General features: G+C 36.5%; 1 protein-coding gene across 2 annotated transcripts in view; it reads left to right on the top strand.

Annotated features, from left to right (window-relative positions):
- The first annotated feature begins 243 nt into the window (after positions 1–243).
- The window catches only part of LOC113233654, a 35719-nt gene continuing 18046 nt past the window's right edge, over positions 244–17916 (top strand). For both annotated transcript variants that reach the window (XM_026468828.1, XM_026468837.1), the window contains exons 1-3: positions 244–578; positions 15183–16512; positions 17570–17723. In XM_026468828.1, the coding sequence (XP_026324613.1) occupies positions 15226–16512; positions 17570–17723 (1441 nt within the window). In that variant the 5' untranslated portion in view covers positions 244–578; positions 15183–15225. The remainder of the gene's footprint in view (positions 579–15182; positions 16513–17569; positions 17724–17916) is intronic.

Here is a 17916-nt window from a genome sequence, read left to right as displayed (position 1 = left end):
TTTGCATTAGCGTGGCTTATTGCATGCAGATTTCGGAGTATCCGGGTCATTATATAGAAGTATGTTAACATGAAGGATGTAAAGCCGGCGGTAAAGTGCGACGTGCAGCGGCAGTACGACGGTAGCGTGCAGCGCAGCGACGTCGGGAGCCAGCCTGGCTCGCCCTGCGGTCCGGTAAACACAGCCTCCTCGCCTCTCGGGTATGGATTATTCGTTCGGAGCGGAGCCAGAGGCAGTGCGACCCACGCGCTCTCTGCGGCCGCCCGCCTCGTAGCAACGCTGAATTCCTAGCTACTTGCGCCCACGGACCGTAGCTTTCGCCACGCGTTAGCTCGAGCGGCACTCGATCGCGTAGCGCGCTCACCGTAGTCGTAGCTTGCCGGAGCTACACGAGCGCACACGTAATGTAACCTTTTACGGGGTTCGCTATTAAAAGCATGCCATTAATACGGCCCTCATTGTGTTCAAATGACGAGACTAATGTCACATTAAAATATCATGGAAAGCACCTGTGGAACCATTAATTTCTTGTGTAATTCCTGTGTGATATTTTAGTGCTCACATAACATTACTTTTGCGTAAGTACAATAATTCTCATTACGACATTAATTTTTAGGAAATAATTAATCACTTTTAAATATGCTTCAGTGTTGAAAACAACTTTTTAAATAAAAAAACGGTAAGAAGAGCTATGACAAAAATATGGAAATTGCTTTTTATTAAACCGTTGAGACATTTCTCAACAGTTAACTTTTGTTTTCAAAAGTTTTTAATTCAAATTAGACGTTAACCAAACAAAATGTGCCCACGTTGTATTAAAGTAATATTTTCGTAAAGTTTCAGGAAATTTAAACTTGCATAATGTCAAATAGATAGAGTCCTCGTTTGAGTCATTGAAGCGGTTTCGCTGATAGGCGGCTAAAACTTAATTTTAAAGGTAAATATGTTGAATCTGTCAGTTCTTAATGAAATCTGGCATGAAATTCAATTCTGGTGGGTACTAAAATTTAAAAAAGCATATTATATGGTAAGGCTGAATATTTTTAATCAACATTTAAATTGTACTCAATTAGAAGTTATTTCGGCTTGAATTCTTTCTAGCGAGAAAAGAGAAACAGAAACTTTACCGCCGGCGATTTACAAAAAACATTTAAGCAAAGCACGAAATATGACGAATGAAGGCTTTCCAGAGTTAATTTCATTCCTTACATTTTCTTTATTTAATGAAACGAGTGTCTTTCATCTACTAATAAGCAATAAAGTGGGATTTGCGGTGGCGACCATGAACAATCCCTTACATTATACCGTTCAAGTTTGTATTGTCAATATCTGAAATTCAACAATTTGGGAATGAAGCTTGAAATAGTGAATGAGATTTTATATTTTTACATATTCGTTTTACATTTTAGGGATACTAACAGTTAGGTATATAAATAGTTACATTAATAAATATAGACTACAAGTTTCGACAAATCGTTTCTCCTTTATTGTTGATTATACTGTATTATTGTAACAATAGTTATATTATAATACTGTAAGAACTTATTATTTATTATATTGGTATAATATTAGTCTAGGTATTATAACAATAATAAAGGCATTATATTTATTTCATAACTTCGTTTTGTAATCATTATTATTTTGTACCTAACCTAAAACTACCCGTTTTAAGTTAGTAATGCTGAAACGTCATCGTCAGTCACTCCAATGGGTAACATGCCTCGTAAATCATTATAATATTGGCGTTGCGTTATGTCCGCTCATTACCATCACACAAAGCGATTGCACGTTCGAGCGGATTATACTACAGATTACTCGCAATTAAACATTAAATTTAATTTTAATCTGTACATTCTTTTGTTATTATTTATATTAATAATTAATTATTATCGTTTACTTAATTACCATTACGTTGTTCAACTATCAATTATAATACAAAGTTACATTTTATACCGAGATGACTTATATCATGCTGGATGTATTGCAGTTCCCAATGTTACTATACAAAAAGCACTTGCGCCTGTGAAGTGCTTCTTATAAATTGATACGACTTGTATGACTTTTGAGAATTAAAGATTTTTTTATTACGCCATTTAATTCTGACAACTCGTTTCTCAATCGCAAAAAATCTTAATTCCAGCTATGTCCAATTAAGCAGACGAGTAAATTATTCCATTTCAAATTTCTACGTTCAATATTTCATACAATCTGTGGCTATTATAATTATTATGGAAAATTATTTGTAAGTGTTACGTAAATAAAAGACAAATTACAATTATTTAAAATATGACATATAGAATGGATCCAACGTTTCAAATCAACAACAGTAAATATCTATCGTTATTTCATGATAATTAACTTAACTACCAATAGTGTTTCAGCTAATACAGCATTTACACATTAAGTCCATTAATTCGTTCGCCTAAACAAAGCGATCACATCGCCGCCGAGCCTCGAGTACCAGCGCGCATACCGTCCGAGCGATGATAGCGAACAGGATTAGCCTGCTGAGCCCTGTTTGTCGCAATTAACCCTCATTATTCACAAACAAGCCTAATTACCAGTGAGGGACAACCATTGTGACACGATTCCCTATAGCAAATTTGCTTAGCATCAGATTTCTATTTGAATATCCTCTTAAGACTAAGCTCTTAATTTATCTACATAATAACCACCTAAGAAATCTTTTGCACGAAATTCCTATTATGTTACTAATAACTTGCGCACTGAGCATTATGTCCGATACTGCAAAGAACATCATTTCCAAACTAAACTGCAACGAATCGTAACAAACACAAGAACCCACCTATTAATTTTTTTTGTTGAGAGCAACAACTTAAAACTGTAATTGAAAGTGTTTAACTAACAGCTAAGTTATTGAAGCTTTGTAATAAAAATATGTTATCAAAATACTATAAAATAGCCGCAAGGCAATTCCAAGTTGAAAAGGGTGTTTAAAAGCGTTCGTTTTGACGTACAGGTATGTATTGTTATGATAAAAAGAGAATATCCATCATTGTAATAACGGCACGAAACTTTAATATGGTCCAAAATCTCTGAAGATTAGCTAGCCCTTTTCAAGTGGCGACTGTCCAAACCTCCGCCTTGTACATAAACAACAAGCCTCTTCTGTGTCTCAGCTCACGGAGTTTGAGTTTTCCCCTGGGGCTGTGCTTCATCGAGATAAAAGTAACCTAATTGTTTTTTAATCTTGACCCTTCATCCAAAAAGAAATTAAACCGCACCTTTAGACGTTAAGTGGAAAGAAAGGCGATGAAGTCCTGAGGTATTTCGCAACGCGAACTAAACCATGATTAAAATTACTTTTGAAACCTTTTCCTCTTTTGTACCACGAAAGTATAGATATCATTGGTACCACATATTTACTATAAATGTACGATAATAGTTCCTATAAGTTATTAATATTATTGTTGGGGTAGCGATGCGAAAAATTTTGTAGCGGAAATCGAGCGACGGCTAAGAGAGAGTGGAGATGACTCCCGCGCCAGGTTGTTCTTGGCGCAAAGATTGTCCATTGCCATACAGAGTGGAAATGCGGCAAGCGCGATGGGCACCTTTGCGCCGGGGTCAGTGATGGGCGGGCTTATTGACGAGTGTGAGCTCTAAACCATATCTCTGAAATATGTATTTTGTAATTATGTAATGAATAATATACGAATAAATAAATGATAATTATTATCGTTTATTTACATAATATAACGTTGTTCAATATTGTTTACAAAAAAGTATATATACGTACCTATACTCGTAAATCTTTTTTTTAATAAATAATAAACGTTACACAACATCACATACATAGTTCTGATCCCAAAGTAAGTTGCTAAAACACTTGTGTTATGGAAATTGGAAACAACGATAGAACCACAAACACACAGACCCGAGACAATGTAGAAAAGTTAGTTTCGTACATTGAGCCCGCAGGAGAACGAACGCGGGACCTCAGAGACGGCGACACCATGAAAACCGATGTGCCAGCCACTCGATCATTGAAGCTGTCAAAAATATGACTATAATGATGACATGTTGAATTCCCGATGCTACTACAAAAAAGCACTGGCATCGTGCTAGAATCGCATTTATTTATTTATTTTTTTCAAACAAACCGACGTTTCTGGCTCTTTACAGATCACATGATCAGTCAGCCATGAAACCTTGGTTTGTTTGAAAAAAAAAATGCGGTTCTAGCACGATGCCAGTGCTTTTTTGTAGTAGCATCGGGAATTCAAAAAAACAAATATACGCAATTTTAAATCAGAAAAACTAATTTCATTTCCAATATGTAGCGATCGCCTATACGCAAACCTAAAGACTAGCCACAAATTTCGAATTCTTAACAAAGTCCCACACAAGTAAAAATTTAGGTAAAGATTTAGGTAACTGCCTCCGTGGCCGAACGGTTACCATGCTGTACTGCCACGCAGAGGTGCCAGGTTCGATTCCCGGGCCAGGAGAAATTGTTGTATGGCCTACAATTATTTATCTCGTGAGTTTGGGTGTAATTTGTGGTTGTCTATGTGTGTGTCCATGGCACCCGCGACACGGGGTTTCCCTAGTGCGGGGCTATGTTGAATGTGTGCGTAAAAAATAAAGTAAATAGTAAATGTCACGCATTAGTTAGGTTAACATAGAAATATATTTAATACTTTCTCGGGGGTCTACTTAAAGCAGCAAGCCGTTGCTACAATTCTAACGCTAAATTCCCAGTGTTTATTACTTGTATAAGCATGATAAGATATACTTGGATAAGCATGACGGAATAAGGAACGCATACCTACCTACCCACAATAAAGCAGGACCATTGATCTTCATTATTTTCACATATCCACGTATCGGCTGGCTGAGCGTCGGTAATGCGTGATATTAAGTGCCTTCATTTGAGTACACAACTATAAAAATAAGTAGGTATATACGAAGTACCTAATTATATACACATATACTAAACCTACTTGATCCGTTCAACCCCAAAGATTGGCAGGGAATGCCATAAAGACGGAAACCCTATTAGTGTAATGTCATAAGTTCCTTTGTCCGTTTGTACTTCCAGAATATAAGCTCAAGACTGCTTGATCGATAGTGAGAATGAAAGAAAAACACATGACAGAAATCACAATGATAAAAATAAAATTATTTATAAAATTGAAATTAAATGTATAACAATCTTCTATATTTGTAACATTTTTTGCTAAAACGAAAAAAAATGTCCGTTAAGTATACACGCATTTTTCTGACATGACGAAGGTACTATTTTTTAACGTAGCTTGTAGGTTTGTTGTCGTTACGTTGCGAATATTATCCATAAAAAAATAATACCATACCATGTATACGGTCTCGGATCTAATTTGGAGTCTAGGCAATGTTTTTGCATTTGCGAGACTGATATTTTCAGTCTCGGGAATATCCAGACTTTTGAGACTGAAGTCGCTTAATTAAACAGTACCTAGACATCTACTAAACTAACAGTATTTTTTAGTCTGGTTCCATGGACTTGGTGACAATAGTGTAGACTGGACCTGTCTGTGGAGATTGACGAACGATAGTAATAAAACTACGTCCTCTCTTGTTTGTTTCTGACGTGGCCACTATAAAAATGAAAAAAGAAACTTTAATAAATATTTTTTTATTCAATAAAGAAAAAACGAGTTTATAAAGAACTTGAAGAAAGTCAAAGTCAAAGTCAAAGATTATTTATTCCATAGGTAAAATAAATTTACACTTGAAAACGTCACATTTAAGCTACTGGTCGTTCACTACGCTGACCTCCCTGAAAAGAACGAGCAAGAAACTCTAGGGATTGCTCTTTTCAAATAAACTTAAATGCTATGGAATACACTTTGAATCAAATTTGTGTGGATTCTGGAGCCATGTCGTCTTTCCATACATCTTTATCTAACACGTAGTCTTCAATTTTGTAATATGAGTTTTCGATCAAAATATTTTTAATCTAGTTTTTAAACTTAGGAAATGATAAACTTAATATATGCTCTGGAATCTTATTGTAAAAACGTATGCAGTTCCCCATAAAAGAGTTGTTTACCTTGGTTAAACGAAATCGTGGTACCATGAGTTTGGACTTAGCTCTAAGGTTAATATTATGGATATCTTCTTTCTTATTGAAATTATGTATATTTTTACGGGCATATAAAATATTTGAGTAAATGTACTGTGATGCCACAGTCATGATACCAGTCTCCTTAAACTTTTCTCTGAGAGATACCCGAGAGCCTAGACGGTACACAGAACGAATCGCTCGTTTTTGCAATACAAATATGGTTTGAATATCTGCCGCTTTACCCCTCATGAGAATCCCGTAGGACATTATACTATGGAAGTAACTAAAGTAAACTAGTCTAGCAGTACTAACATCGGTAAGCTCACGTATTCTGCGGACTGCGTATGCAGCGGAGCTTAATCTACTGGCCAGGGACGATATATGTGGAAACCACTGAAGTTTACTATCTAAGGTTACTCCCAAGAAGACTGCTTTATTAACAAGGTCTAACTTTTCTCCGTTTATTTCTATGCTTGGACTAGTCGATTTTACGTTAGGTAATTCAAATTTAACACATTTTGTCTTCTTGGCATTAAGCAATAAATTGTTAGCATTAAACCAATAAACTACCTTAGAGAGGGTATCATTAATACGGTCATAGTTAATGTCATGTCTATCTGTTTTAAAAATCAAGGATGTGTCATCAGCAAACAACACTATTTCGCAATGGTCCTTAACAAAGAATGGCAGATCATTAATATAAATCAGAAATAAGAAAGGTCCAAGTATTGAGCCCTGCGGAACACCCATTTTTACTGGAGAACCCAAAGAAGTCACTCCATTTATGTCTACTTTCTGAATTTTACCGTTGAGATATGACGAGACAAGTTTCGACGCCTTGCCATTTACACCGTAATGTTCCAGCTTCCTAATAAGAGTATTATGATCAACGCAATCAAATGCCTTTGAGATGTCACAGAAAACACCAATAGCGTTCTGGGACCTTTCCCAAGCATCAAAGATGTGTTTTAGTAACGCTACCCCCGCATCGCTAGTCGATCTACCACTAGTAAACCCGTATTGTTCACTATGAAAAATATGATTCCTACCGAAATAGGACAGTAATTGAGTTAGCATAACCTTTTCGAATATTTTACTTAAAGCTGGTAAAATTGAAATGGGCCTATAGTTGCTAGGATCAACTTTCCTACCGCTTTTGAATAAGGGAATAAACCTTGCTGTATTTCATTAAATCGGGAAAAACACCTTCGTCAACGCACCTATTGAAAGCTACAGCTAACAGTGGAGAAATGAGATTAATAGCTGAGTCTATAACTTTAGTTGATATGCCCCAGAGATCTTCAGTTTTTTTAACATGTATTGACTTAAAAGCTTTTATGATGTCTTGTGGATTAACATGACGAAAATTAAATAAACTGCCACAAACGTTAACATTTTCCTTTAGGAGATCAATAGCAAGTGAAGGGGAGGAATGTAATGATTTTGTAGTGTTCACAGCAATTTCCGAAAAGAACGATTCAAAAGCTTGGGCTACTTTACCTTTAGATTTTATAAGTTTGCTGTCTAATTCTAAAACTATATCTCTATCGTGTAGTTTAACCCTGCCTGACTCTTTATTTATTATGCTCCAAGTAGTTTTAGATTTGTTTATCGATTGTCTTATTTTGTCGCTGTGAAACTTAACCTTAGCAGCTACTCAAACTTTTTTAAATATTTTCGAATAAATTCTAACATATTCTATGAAATTGGAATTAGTATTATAAGTTTTCATAGCATATAGCTCATACAAACGAGACCTACTCTTATGAATACCTACTGTTGCCCAGTCGTTGAATTTAGTCTCTCTATGGAAAGTTAATGTTTTCGATTTAAATATATTGTCAAATTCATTTTTAATTAAACCAAATATCGTGTTATATAAAGTATTGGGATCCTCCGGTATATGGGATAGGGAATTTAAACTATTGCCGATATTATTTTGAAATCTAATTATTCGTTCTGTGGTAATCGGTCTGCAGAGAAATTGGTCTACCTTCTTGCTCATTTTACAATTAAAAGAAGCCAATTGGCCACTATGGTCGGATCTCATCATCAAAATATCATCTTTTGACTGCTTAAATGCGTAATGAAATAGTCTCGATTTTCCCGGGATTTTCGAGTCTCGACTTTTTTCCCGGGACGCGCAGTCAGATTGAAAGCCCTATATAGTAGGTACGTTCATAGCCCTCTCTCTTATAATGGGCCATACCCAATTTTGACATTCTGATTTACCTCGTTCGCATGTAAGTGAAGTGAAATCAGATTTTAATGCAAGATTTTGTATTAATTGTTATATTTACTATTAAAGATTTTTTTGTTTGTTTTCTTTAAACTTGCTTTTTTACGCAACTTGAAAGTTTATTCTAGTCATTCGGGGGCTGTGACGTAAAAGTTAGATAGTTTTGATGCGTCCACCTATACACCTCACTCGCTACTCTGGCCTGTTTGTCGTATTGTAACAAGTCAGATTGGGTACTACTAATAAAAGGGCCAGTTAACGTTTCGCGAGTCAGCGTTTGATCCGCAGACTAAACTCATGTGCCTACTCGTAAGCTTGGGCCTTTTGATGCGGAAAGTATAGGTACATCACAATTTTTTTTACGTTTAACCATATACCAGCTTTAACGATTGGGAAAATCTAATCTCTCTCACTCAACCACAGTTTACTTTCACATTATGAGTGTGCGTGTTATGACTGTTCGTTATTTATTATTTACATTAAAACTATAAATCTTCAATATTAAAGAGATGTTTCGAAACAATTAGTCTACTGGTTAATATTTTTATTTTAATAATATACAGGTAAGGCAAAAAAAGACAATAAAAGCTTAAATACTAGAAAGTAAAACTATTTTTAATTTATTTGTGTAAAATTGGGTCCCCGCGGCAAGGTACCTACCCAAGGTGCTGGCAGCGTTCCCCCTTTGTGTTGCTATGCTAATGCGTTGCGCAGTTGCATACCGACTAACTCAATATGCTGCTCTAAAAAACTCGTAATTGTAACAAACGTTAATATAGAAATTGATAAAGCTACTTACCTTATAAAACAAGGACCATGCAGGTGAATCACTTTAGCGGTCGTAATCACCAACCCTTTCATTTTATTAATATTATTATGCTCATTTTGACCTCAGTATGACCGTAAAATCGGATAACGTCGACTGAATTACATGGGGTGGCCGATGTGGATTATCAATCCCTACCAAGCTGACGTAAAACACAAGACTATGTCTACTGCAATTTGAGATAATGCCCCCATCTGTCTAACAATGGTTTAGCCGTCGCTTAAATGAAATATCTTTCTATATATTGCTTTGCGTAACTTATGATATGGGCAACAGCTCTTAAAAAGGCCAACATTAGACCTCTGGATTTTGTAAAAAACCTTTTCACGTTTTGATATCTAAGTAGATACCTACACGTCTATGACGTAGCACTGCTAAACTCAAAACTCATCGTCTCCCGAAATTTCCAAACAAGAGAAATGTAATTAATGACGACACTTAAGACCGTAAAATGAGTAGGAAGCTTACAATTAGGTGAGCTTTAAGGTGTAACACTCGTCTCATTGCAGTGATGTTGAAGAATGTAGCTCAGTGCCACCGTCGCCGGTTGCCGCTCCTGATTATTTTTTCTGGACGAGTGAGCATTTTTCTTGGCCGCTTACAAATGACCGCTAAGGTTCTGAGAAATCTTTTCCTCATATTTTATTTTTCCTCCTGTAGATACTTCCATTATTCTGTTAATGGAACGGTGTTCGGAGATGCCCGAACAATATGAGCCTATCTAAAAGACGATGGAATTCGCAACATACGAGCTTGCGCTACACAAGCTTATTGTGTCGCTTATAATATCCCAAAACAATGTCCACATTGAATTTATGGTTAGTGAAATATGTGAAACAAGTCAGGTCAATTTTGTAAGGTTACCGTACAGTGTATCCCGTCCAAAAGTCAATGACATTTGCATTACCCTTGATGCATTATCCCAAAACAATCCATTCTTTCGTTGCAAAATACGCACACAACACTAAAGGCGGATGGGTAATCAGCTTAGGCTTCGAAGGCTCCAGTCAGACCTCCAGACGTTAGTGGATAACCACACTAATGAGAAATGGTTATAAGAAATTGATCGTCGTTTTCGTAGACAGCTTTGTCTTCCAAGCCTATGGAGCAAATCAAGAATATTTATATGGAATAAGCTGTAGTCAATGGTGCTGTTTACCGATAAATCTCGGCTGGGATTTTACACGAATTGGAAAAGAAAACTAGTTTGAGGGGTCCCAGGCAGAGAAAGTCATCACCAAGAGGCCAATTCGTACCAAGTGATCATTCCGCAGTCTAAATGTGACAGAAGTTTCAGTTCATGAATGCCCCTTCGTTATTATATATCTTCGTTATAGGGTTCTAGAATGGCCATTAGAGTCATCCTACTTGTAGCCCATTGAATGCTTTGTTTGCATTTAAAAAACATGACACCGCATTACATAAAACGATGTAGGCATCTTAGTTTTCAGTACGAATAGCCAAATGTGGATCCGAGGCAACATTAATTATTTTAAAATGGTAACTTTTATGTTCCAAATTTATTCATGTTGCACAATTAGTGATATTTCAAATTTTCAATACTTAGTTGTCTAAAAAAAACGAAATATCAATCGATATAATATCTATTTATTGTAATATTAATCTAGATCATAAAGTTACGATACTTTCGATACCTAGGTTTCAGAAATTAAATAATAGGTTTTACAAAAATAATTAACCATATGTTGAATATCTCTAAAATTTATTGATGTGCGTAAGTACAATAAACTTCGAAATATAGGCTATACATGCGATTTCTGCAGTGGTCACTGCACAAAGCAACGTGCCGTTCACTATCGATATCTTATTAACTATCCTGAAGTTGCTTTCGAAACATGCACAAAGGAGAGCAAATCGCTGCCGGTTGAAATACACTAGCAGAGGATATTAATTTCAATCGTAAACTCAAAGAAACCGTTTCATACGTAGGTAACTACTCAACGTAGCACAATTACGTTCAGAACATACCTATTGGATCATCTTTTTTAAACGAAGCAGGACAATATAATTTTACGCTGTTGTAATAGAGAATGTAGGAAAATTGTAACACCAGCTGCCTCAGCGTCCCAAACATAGTGGACCGGCGAAATTTGTATGCAAAGCAAAATGGTTTACCCTTTTTCAAGCTTAAATGAAAACGAAATTATTCGTCTCGACAAGTGGGCACTTTCACTTCTCACAGCCATGTCTGGTGTTTTTAAACCCTGCACTAAGTATACATTATTAATTTTGCTGAGTTGGTATGTAGGTAGTAGCCTCCGGTGACTAGCAAAAACCTTCGTCGGAATGCTTCGAAATGATTATCACAAGTTCCAGTAATATCACAAGTGTACGAACGGAGGCTCTACATAAAGCACGTTACTAAAATTATTAAGGACGCCCAATAACTAATTTATCCCAGCTATTGAACCTCCTCTTCGTGCTGTCGACCCGTTTTTACAAAGGACCCTAAAGTTCGTATAAAGGACGGTTTCGTAGCTTTATTAAAATATTTTTTATCTTCCGGCACTTGATAGGTACGCTGCTAAGTACACAAGAAAAAGCTTGCCTTGCACCGTATACGTGTATAATCTGATGATAATTAATGCTGTAATGTACATTCAACACAAAAGCTATATTTCATCCGAGAGCTGTAAAACAAACATAAAACAGAAATGGCTTACTCCCGACTCCCGTCTGGTGATTTTGTACGCCTCGAGATCTTTCATTCAAGTCGTCGTCGGCGGCGTGAGTACACTGTTTGTGCGCTACACGCCCTCCTTACGATCGCGTAAACATATCAAATTATTCATGGAACGCTAGTTAGGAAAACATTCAGCCAAAATCACGCAAGAATTCCTATCCATCTTCCTTCCTCGTGTAGAGATACGATCAATGACGTTTACCTATTAACTGTAACCATCTTGACGCACCGAAGTTGACTTAATTATAGATAATTAGCTTGTTGATGTTAATTTTTTAGCCTAGTATATGGAATGATGTTTATTAATTTTCGTGCTTTTATATGGAACATTTATAACGTAATATTTCATTTGTTATGTTCATATTGGTATCTATAGTCTTCAACGGGCATAATTCGCGATATAGACTCAAATGACCGTTAAAAGCACCGGTAATTTTAATATTAATTTTCATTTTACTGTACGGTTCACAGAAAATGAAAAAAATACGGCTTTTATATTTTTATAGTCAATTTGAAACCCGGAGAGATTTTATAAAATTGAAATCCATTTTAGTGCCACTTTCATTATATATCGCCATGATTTCCCTCACGTATAATACCAGTTAGGTAATCGACCTTCAACTTTAACAATCTTTTAAAACATTACCGATCTCAAGCTGTATAACAATTGATTTAAAGACGTCAACACAACGGCTTCAATTCGCTATATTTTTTATGCTAATTACATATTGTCGAAAAAAAATACAATTTTACAGACAAAATTACCATCGTTGTTTAAATTACGTAAGGAAAAACAAATCAACGCACACGTGACAATTTTCGTGGTACCTACTGCTTTAAAACATGTTACGCGTTTTTTACGACATTGTAACTATGAAGTAGTTACGGGGAACGTGTCGTCCGTAACTATCGTAAATGACAATTTTTTTCAGGGCAAGCTTTTTTCGATTTAACATAAACTATTTATATGCAGGAATTTTAGATCTTATTCTATCAACAACTTGTTCGTGTAAGAAGATAAACATGTTTCGGTTAGTGGATATTCTGTGAAACATCGTACATTTTACTCAATTACCACAAAAATGTCAAATATTGAAGTTCATGTCGCGATGAACGACTTGAACTCGAATTCTGCCGCTGGCTAAGGGTGTTAATGAAAACGCCTAACTGTCAGAACGCTCATAACTTCTTATGTAAGTATGTTAAGCGTGTGGCAATCGACTGCGCAACATTTACAATACGCAAATAAAATTTTAGTTCTTTGTTCTTTAAATACACAAAACTGATGCAGAAACTGATGAATTCAGAAATGTATTTAATTATTTAGTGATAACAAAACTTTTATTCTTACGTGAAATGTTCTGTACGTTATTTTAATATACGTATATTCTGTAATCGTTTCTCCTTACTTCTAATTGGTTACACTTTTTATAACTGTTTATATAAAATGATAAAGTAGGAATATTACAAAGTACGCCCTATTTTTATCATCAAAAATAATCCCACCACTTTGTCTTAAAATGTACTTTTATTTGTTTTAAAGTCAGCTGTGCGGTACAAGCGGCTAGAAGTTAAATAAATCTGAAAACATTAGTAGAGCGTTTGAGTGAATTTCCCCATAATCAGTTTAACGGGCGGCACGAGCGGTTCGTCGTACATCTTGTCCTATCGCACCGAGATATTCTTCTATGACATCAATCTTACACTTTCAATTGAAAACCTTTCAATGCGACACCGTTTGCAACATTCTTCTCAGTTACAGATAACGTTACCTGTTATCAGCATTTTCTTAACGCTACCGACCAGAAAGCTATGACAGCAAAGTATGGTGCGTTCAAAAATACAATTTTATGTATAAGATACACATGTGCATAACATAGGTCTACATAATTTAGAAACCTTGCCCTTATCAAGATTCCCAAACCGTTTCGACCCGGCATCATAACCAACATATTTTCGAAAATATATGGACAAGATTTATATGTAAATATAGGTAAAACATCAACTCAATTGGCCGAAAGTAGAAGCGGTAAAAATTCAGTGATCGGAATATCTGGCTCATTTCTCCCTTTGTAAATCCAATAACAATTCTCCGCACGGACCGCGCTGGAGAGACCCTAGAAATCGTAGTGGTTAAGTTACGTCCCTTTCATTTAACCACTCTAATTTATTATTTTTTATTATTATGCCATATCGTTTAATACAAATTGGAAATTCAACAGAGTTTTTGCCAGCGATGAATTAATATTGCGAGCTTTAAACGTCTATTTTATTTCATGCGATATTTTAAAACAGGCTTAATAAATGAAGCGTTCGTAAAGCAGATAACACAACTTTTTTTATAGTATCGTTATGATAGCCATATTAAATATTTATGTAAGTGTAATTATACATATTTTTGTGTGTTAAGTGGATTGTCTAAAACTTTACTATATGTCAAGGTGTATATGTTTGATAATGTATAAGCATATTTTTAAGTATATTTTTGTAAAGACAAGACATGTAAAGCACTTATAAATAAAAAATACTATGGTATTAGTTAATTCCGGGATATCCCGGGAAGTAACTTTGTGTACCCACCTCATTGTAATCATTACAATGAGATACAATGAGAGCAATTACAATAAAACGCAGAAACATCTATTTCTTATATCTATTTCTATCATAGTCTTAAAGAAATTATTACATTGTAGGTGTTAAAACATTGACTAGGTACATAATATAAAAGTATTGTCGACAAATCCCTCACCAGGCCCACAACTTGTTCGTCTGACAGGATTACGTCTAGAAAGACGACTAGAATCATGAAAACTTGTGTCTCTAGTATTTAAGTTTTTTAATTTTTTTTATGATACTAATTGACGCGACGAACAATTCGCGCCAGGTAGTAAGCGACACGCCTGTCCATAGCAGTTGCAGCGCCACTCAAGGCTTTAAATCTGCCACTGCGCACTCTGCACCGTCAACCTGACACATAGCTTGATAAGTCCCACGTGCCTGTGATTTCGCCAGCACCCTTGCCCTTCAAAACCAGATCGCAGTAATGCTCACCAGAAACAGGTAAGGTAGCAGTACCTCCCTGGGCGAATTCTTTCACAAGGAGCACTACTGCTACTAATTTATGTAAAATTTTACGAACATTAAGCAGTTTATAATATTGTACTGATGTGTATGTAAGAATCGAAATTTCAGTAACGTAAATTTGAACATTTATTTGCTGCCGACATTGCATGCCGAGGAGCGGGGATATACTGAACATTCTAGTTTATAAACTTTTATTTAAATATGTGAAAATAAACTCATTTAATTTCAAATTTAATGTAACATTTTCTCTTTGTTTTAGGAAAAATGGGTCTCCGATAAACGAAAGCACTTAAAAATCAAACATGATTCAAGTGGACACTTTGAAACGGCCCTCGCCGTCTCCGTCGCGGAGTTCAGTGCGCAGCGACAGCCGCGTATTCCGACAACCGCGAGTCATTCAAGTGAATCGCGACGCCTCCACTATGGTGGACGGCGAGGCTGGGTGTACCGGATTCGGGCCCAACGCCGCCTGCGCCGAGGCCACTAGCTCAACTCACGATTGGGATAATCGGGATGCGCAACCACCGACTCATTTTCGCTCACGAACTTTTAGTGACGGATTTATCCGCAATACCAGTCTTGAGCTTTTACTAGGCGTCGATTGCGAGACCTGCCTCGCGCTTGCCGCTCAGCGCCACTGCATCGATAAACACATATCAGAACAAGAATTCGATTTAGTTTGTAACTGCAATATTCAACGAAACAACTACCTAAATTGGCATCGTGAGATCGGAGATCCACGCGGCCACACTCTAAATATTTACGATTTAGAAAGGATTAAAAGAGACGCCGGAAGAAGTCACCTTAGTGCTGGATCACACCGTAGTCTCGATAGGAAGCACAACAAAAGCAAAACCATAGGTGTATCAAACTACATCTCAAAGCAGTTAATTTCATACGATCCCGCAAACACGCTCATGCAGAAAATAAAACGGAAATTATCTAATTTAAAAAATATGGGCGGCGAAGCGGTTTCGAAGAAACATCAAAACGCGGTCCAACTAGCCGAGATAACGTCTGGTTCCACGAACTCACTTAAAAAACTGTCGATGTTGTCGCTTATGGACAAATCTCAGCACAGGGTTAACAGTCAAAGCTGCATTCACACGTCGAACTATCAGCCGAAAGACGATTCAAAAACAACGTACACAAATTTTTCTGGTAATGTGGACCAGGGCTTTGACAGGCTAAGAGACTGCAACGTCGATACAAATCGAAGATTAACTCATAAAGTGATAAAAATGAGAAGCTTCGACAATAACGACGACCTAGTGACTAGGAATTCCACATTAGATTCGATGAAATTCTCCACTTTAGATAATCGCAGTCGATGTAGAAGCATAAGAAGGCAAATGTCATACAACGATTTTCCGAGCGAGCAGTTAAGGGATAATAGAATATCGGAAACGTGGGCGAGGGACGACACTACTCTAGAGTCGCGAAGTACTCATACGGATTTAGTGGATGACGAGGCACAAACGTTCGGGGATGCTGACGTAATGATGATGGGCACCCCGCGCTCCACGTATGCTCACTGTACATGTGACTCACGCAACAACAGGATACCTTCCATTTTTTATGACACACAAGTAAGTCTTTTAACGAGTTTGTGAAACTTCTATCCAAAGTAGCAATATAGTAAATTTGTTCCATAAGGATTATATAATAATATATAATATATAAATAATATATTATATAAATAATGTTATTATTTATCGTATTACTTATTCAGAGGATAAAAAATATGTAAGAACTCACTACATGGTCAAAATGTGAATACTCAACAATAATGATGACCTTGTGACTAATAATGATTCCGCATTAAATTCAGTTCTCCACTTTAGATAATATCGCAGTCGATGAAGTAAGGCAAATCTCATACTACAATTTTCCGAGCGAGCAGTTATATAATAATAATAATAATATCACTGAACAACTACACCAATTACGTGGAGCCAAACTATGAAATTCTACTATGAGTACCAGAGCAACGTATTTCACTCTGGGGCACTATACAGAACACAGAGATCACAACCAGTTTAGAAAAGTTCATTTCACAAATTTGTCCTACGGGAATCTAACCGGAGACCTTCTTGCTCACAGTGAAAACCGTTAGATCACCGTGGTCGTGAGATACAGCCATCCTGCACTTATAGTAAATATTTCTATTTAAATTAAATGGAAGTCAAGAAATAAAACAAATTGTATACTTACTCACACAACGTTACTGCCGTTACGTTAAATTACTACGCCGCACCACGTTGTAGCCCTGCGCGTCGCGCTTTAAGGATTAGGTAACGAAAAAAAAACTAATATTTGTGAAAAACATACAGGCTCCTACATAGTACTAAAACATTAAATCATTACATTAACAGATACATGTACAGAAAAATGTGTAATTATGCGACACCGTTTATTTTTACTTATTGTAAGCGATATATGTTGTAAATAAATAAAATAATTAACCGGGAAAGTAAATAGGTAAATGTCGGAGTGAATAGAATATTGTTTTGAAATACTTAGTTCTAAATAAAATAACAAAAGATAGTGGAACAAAATCAAAATACACTTACTTTTTAAAGCCAGGTTAAGTACACCTATGGCAGTGCTAATTCATTGTTATTGCATGTTGTTAATTTACGCCAGGGCAAAAAGATGCCTGCACCGGCGCCAGACGTGACTGAGCGAGGGCAAGGCGCGGGCTCGCGGACTTGCAGCGCGTGCAAAGCCTCGCGTTGGATGCCTACTGGCACCATGTCCACCACCAGCCACAGTTCCACTACTACAGGCAACTCTTCAAGTAAGTTGTACCATTGATTTTTGTAGCCACTGAGACGCAGACATTGCAGGGGCGTAAAATATTGTAAACAGATAACAATTGCATAGAAGTGGTTTCCTAAAACATCTATATAGCATGTTTGTGCGAGCGTGCGTGCGTGCGTGAATGTGTGTGTGTGTGTGTGTGTGTGTGTGTGTGTGTGTGTGTGTGTGTG

The sequence above is a fragment of the Hyposmocoma kahamanoa genome, unplaced genomic scaffold (assembly GCF_003589595.1).
Source record: "Hyposmocoma kahamanoa isolate Upper Pololo Valley unplaced genomic scaffold, ASM358959v1 102, whole genome shotgun sequence".
NCBI lineage: Eukaryota > Metazoa > Arthropoda > Insecta > Lepidoptera > Cosmopterigidae > Hyposmocoma > Hyposmocoma kahamanoa.
This window is presented reverse-complemented; position numbering and strand designations above follow the sequence as displayed.